The 3,402-nt window shown below is 36.2% G+C and overlaps 1 protein-coding gene across 1 annotated transcript; it reads right to left on the reverse strand.

The window, feature by feature from the left end:
• Positions 1–2,624: 2,624 nt before the first annotated feature.
• LOC105053444 (glu S.griseus protease inhibitor-like) lies at positions 2,625–3,141 on the reverse strand. Its single transcript, XM_010934598.4, has 2 exons — positions 3,096–3,141; positions 2,625–2,969 (listed from the first exon to the last, which is right to left on the reverse strand). Exons 1-2 carry the CDS (start codon positions 3,106–3,108, stop codon positions 2,776–2,778), a joined length of 207 nt encoding a protein of 68 aa, XP_010932900.1. The 5' UTR covers positions 3,109–3,141; the 3' UTR covers positions 2,625–2,775.
• Positions 3,142–3,402: the final 261 nt, after the last annotated feature.

Below are 3,402 nucleotides of genomic sequence, written 5' to 3' on the forward strand. Positions count from 1 at the left end.
GATCTCTTCCCTGGGTGGGAAACCTGGAATAGATTGTCCATATCCCTACCACACCAATTCTAGCATCTCATCATTAGTGTTGGCGCTAGAAGGCTATGGCATCTCCTGACCGCATCTTTTTCTATGCATCACTCATGCATGGCAACGTATCATGAAACGCGATTCATCCTAGACTCATCTTATATCAATTTAAAATGAGTTTTGTTTAGATATTAAGAAAAAGTGAGAAAGTAGTATAAAATTAAGATTTTGAAATATTTTCAGATGTTGTGCAATTAATGATGTTCCCAAATTTTCAGGAGATATCAAGGGAAAGGGTTAAAGACTTACGATTTAAGAACAAAAAAAAAAAAAAAATCCTTTCCACATTATTATAAGGAGGCAAAAGCAAATTATGACGAATTTCGAGGAGCATAAAGGACGGGCATTGGATACCGTTACCAAATAATCCCCTATGCTGGGCCCAAGGCCGAACCCTAGATTGGATGTCCCGTCTTGAACACAGATCATGACGGCAAGGGACCTATAGCATTGTGAGCTATATCCTTAATCGTAGATGGCCCATGATTTAAGGCTGGAATTGGAGTGGATCCGAACCCAAGGAGGTGTTTGTATGGAACATATATAGTTTTTTAGAAACTATCTGAATTTATAATAGTTGCAGATAAGACTGGAAACAGGTTGGATAGACCTAACTCAATGGCCTAACCTGCTTAGTCCTAATCCGATCTATTTTAAAAGACCCGTGGGATGGGTCGGATTCTAAAATTAGATCCATTTTATTTTTCGGATCAAATTTAGCTTTACTAAAATTCGGATCTGACGAGATCCGAATCAAACCCAGTATACCATTAGAATCCGAATACACTTAAGCCTTTAAGTTATGATTTAAGCCCTGTATGAGCAATATCTAATATAAAGATAGATTTAAAATTAATTTTGTATCCTAATTTTTTTAAGAGAATAATATTTATTGTCTATGTTGTATGGTTAACGGTAGTTAGCTATATGATAATTAAAATTTAGTTGGCTATTTTCTACTCAAATCTAATCCGGACTCAAATTTTTTGGATTAGGAATGGGTTATATATGGATCCGATCTAATATGAATATCTTATTGGGTTAAAAATCTTGACCATGGATCTGATCCGATTCGACGAAATCTTCTATTGGATTGGGTCTGCATCAAATATTAGGATCCGATCAAGAATCAGATCGGATAAGAATCAGTCGTGACTCCGCCCAATCCAACCCATTAGAATCTCTAATTGCAGAAAATCAATAATGAAGCCATGTCATGCTTTAAGCAGCATCTCTGGTCACGATTCACCAGCTATGCCTTGGTGGGACTGGGTGGTGGTCACAATGTGATTGACCCCTTGTAAAAAAGATTTTACTAATGCATATATGAAATCCGAATAATACATCATCAAGCCCTATTGGGGTTAGGATACTTAATATTAACACTAATTTAAATTAGTTTTTTCATGATCAAGGTTGTCCGCCAGAGTCTAATCCATAATTTTTCCTTGTCAACCAAATGTGTCACAGCAGCTCAAAATTCTATATACAGTTTTTTTTTTTTAAAAAAAGAAACTAAAATACATGCTCTTAGTTAGAATTATCCCTTGTAATATATCACCATCTAAACATCTCAAGTCTACCCGTGATATCAAGAAGCGTTAATGGTCAATGGGCTTTATCCATAACATCGATAAGCTTTCTTAAGTGATATCTAGGATTTGAACTCCGCAATTCCAGAAGGGAAAGCCTTTGGACGTGACGTACTGAGGTACCAACAATGCCAACAAGTTTTTGTAATATTGATGAGCAAAACGACTGCATACATATACATCAAACTATGTGCTTTGATATTTATGTTTAAATTAATAACTTTTCCTTTCTGAAAATTTCTACTATTTTTTCTCTCTTTCTGACTAAATTATTGGGAATATATCTCTCTATATATATAACTATAAAATATGGCAACCATTGCTTGGGATTTTACTTTGTAAGGGCTATACCAAATAGTTTTTATTTTGGGTTCATAATTATATGAAATTGAATTTAGTATGGAACAACACACAAGATTTCGTAAGACTTTTTCATTGGAAATGTGGTTCTTTTCCTACCTAAAATGTTGACATTCTTTCTTATGAATTCCATTCAAATCTATTTTCAAATGAAAATTTCATTCATTTAATCTTTGGAGCGGTTGTTTGGTGCAGTATTTGCGAGAAGACTTGGACTGACAAGCGCAATGGCACAAGTTCTAAATCCTGGGCAAACAATTTGTGTAAAAAACATTGCCAAAGATTGATTAGATCTGTCCCCAATCTGTTCCCGGCTGTAGAATTTGGATTGCCAGGACCACAACTAGATAATGAATTTTGTAGCCAATTTGATTAAGGCAGATTCGACAATAAGATATTGCTCTATTCTGACTTAGATGCTCGAGGTCAGAAATATAAAAATTACCTCTTCCATTGTCAGGGTAACGCATGATAACACCAACGTAGTGACATTATCTGACAAAATCACCATCCTTGAAAACTTTATTTCTTCGGTTTATCCCATTTGCATGGGAGATCACATTTCCTTGACCAATCCAAACAGAAAAAATATATTAGATCACTGCAAGTTTTCCTCGAACGAATGGTGGTGTTTTACAATCATTTCATGTTAATATTATTCATATGGGTGACAGAATAAAATACGACTGCTGCCACCTTTATTTAATAACCAAGATACATTGCAATCACCACATCATCATATCTATCCTATTTTAGGAACTTGTGCGACGATGCCATCTTTGTCCACCCAAACCCAAACCCTTTCGCAGCTGAAGTTAAGGACGACCGATTCTCCGACCATCACGATAATGGCGTCGACTGCCGGATTCTCCTTCTCGATTATCTTCTCTGCCTCCTTTCCATTTACTCCTACCAACTCAGGCCATGAGCTCTTCCCTAGCACCACAGTCGAGAAAACATGTCAGAAGAGCTTATCTCAAACATAATAACTAATTCCAAGTGAGAAGAGAGAAGAAATAGAGTTGGATCTCTCAATCTAACATTATTAGCATGAGGCCTTACCAGTGCATTCCATTGTGCAAGTTTTCTTCCTCTACTTCTTCTATGGGCTCTAGGAGGTCTAGAGGGTTGGTATTTATAGGCCCTCTATGGTGTGGCTTCTTGAGCTATAATTAAATTTTGACGTACAAATCTCATACGCAAGTCGATTAGGATATGGTTTCCTTGTTAGACTTTTGGTGATTAATTCATGAGATCGAGGTTGCTTAATTTTCTCTGATGCGGTCTGACTATTGATTCATTCGTTTGACAAATGCAAATGATAATTAGAACTCGTAAGGATAAGAAGCAGGAAAAAGAGAGAACCGCG

The sequence above is a fragment of the Elaeis guineensis genome, chromosome 10 (genome assembly GCF_000442705.2).
Source record: "Elaeis guineensis isolate ETL-2024a chromosome 10, EG11, whole genome shotgun sequence".
In the NCBI taxonomy this organism is placed as follows: Eukaryota; Viridiplantae; Streptophyta; class Magnoliopsida; order Arecales; family Arecaceae; genus Elaeis; species Elaeis guineensis.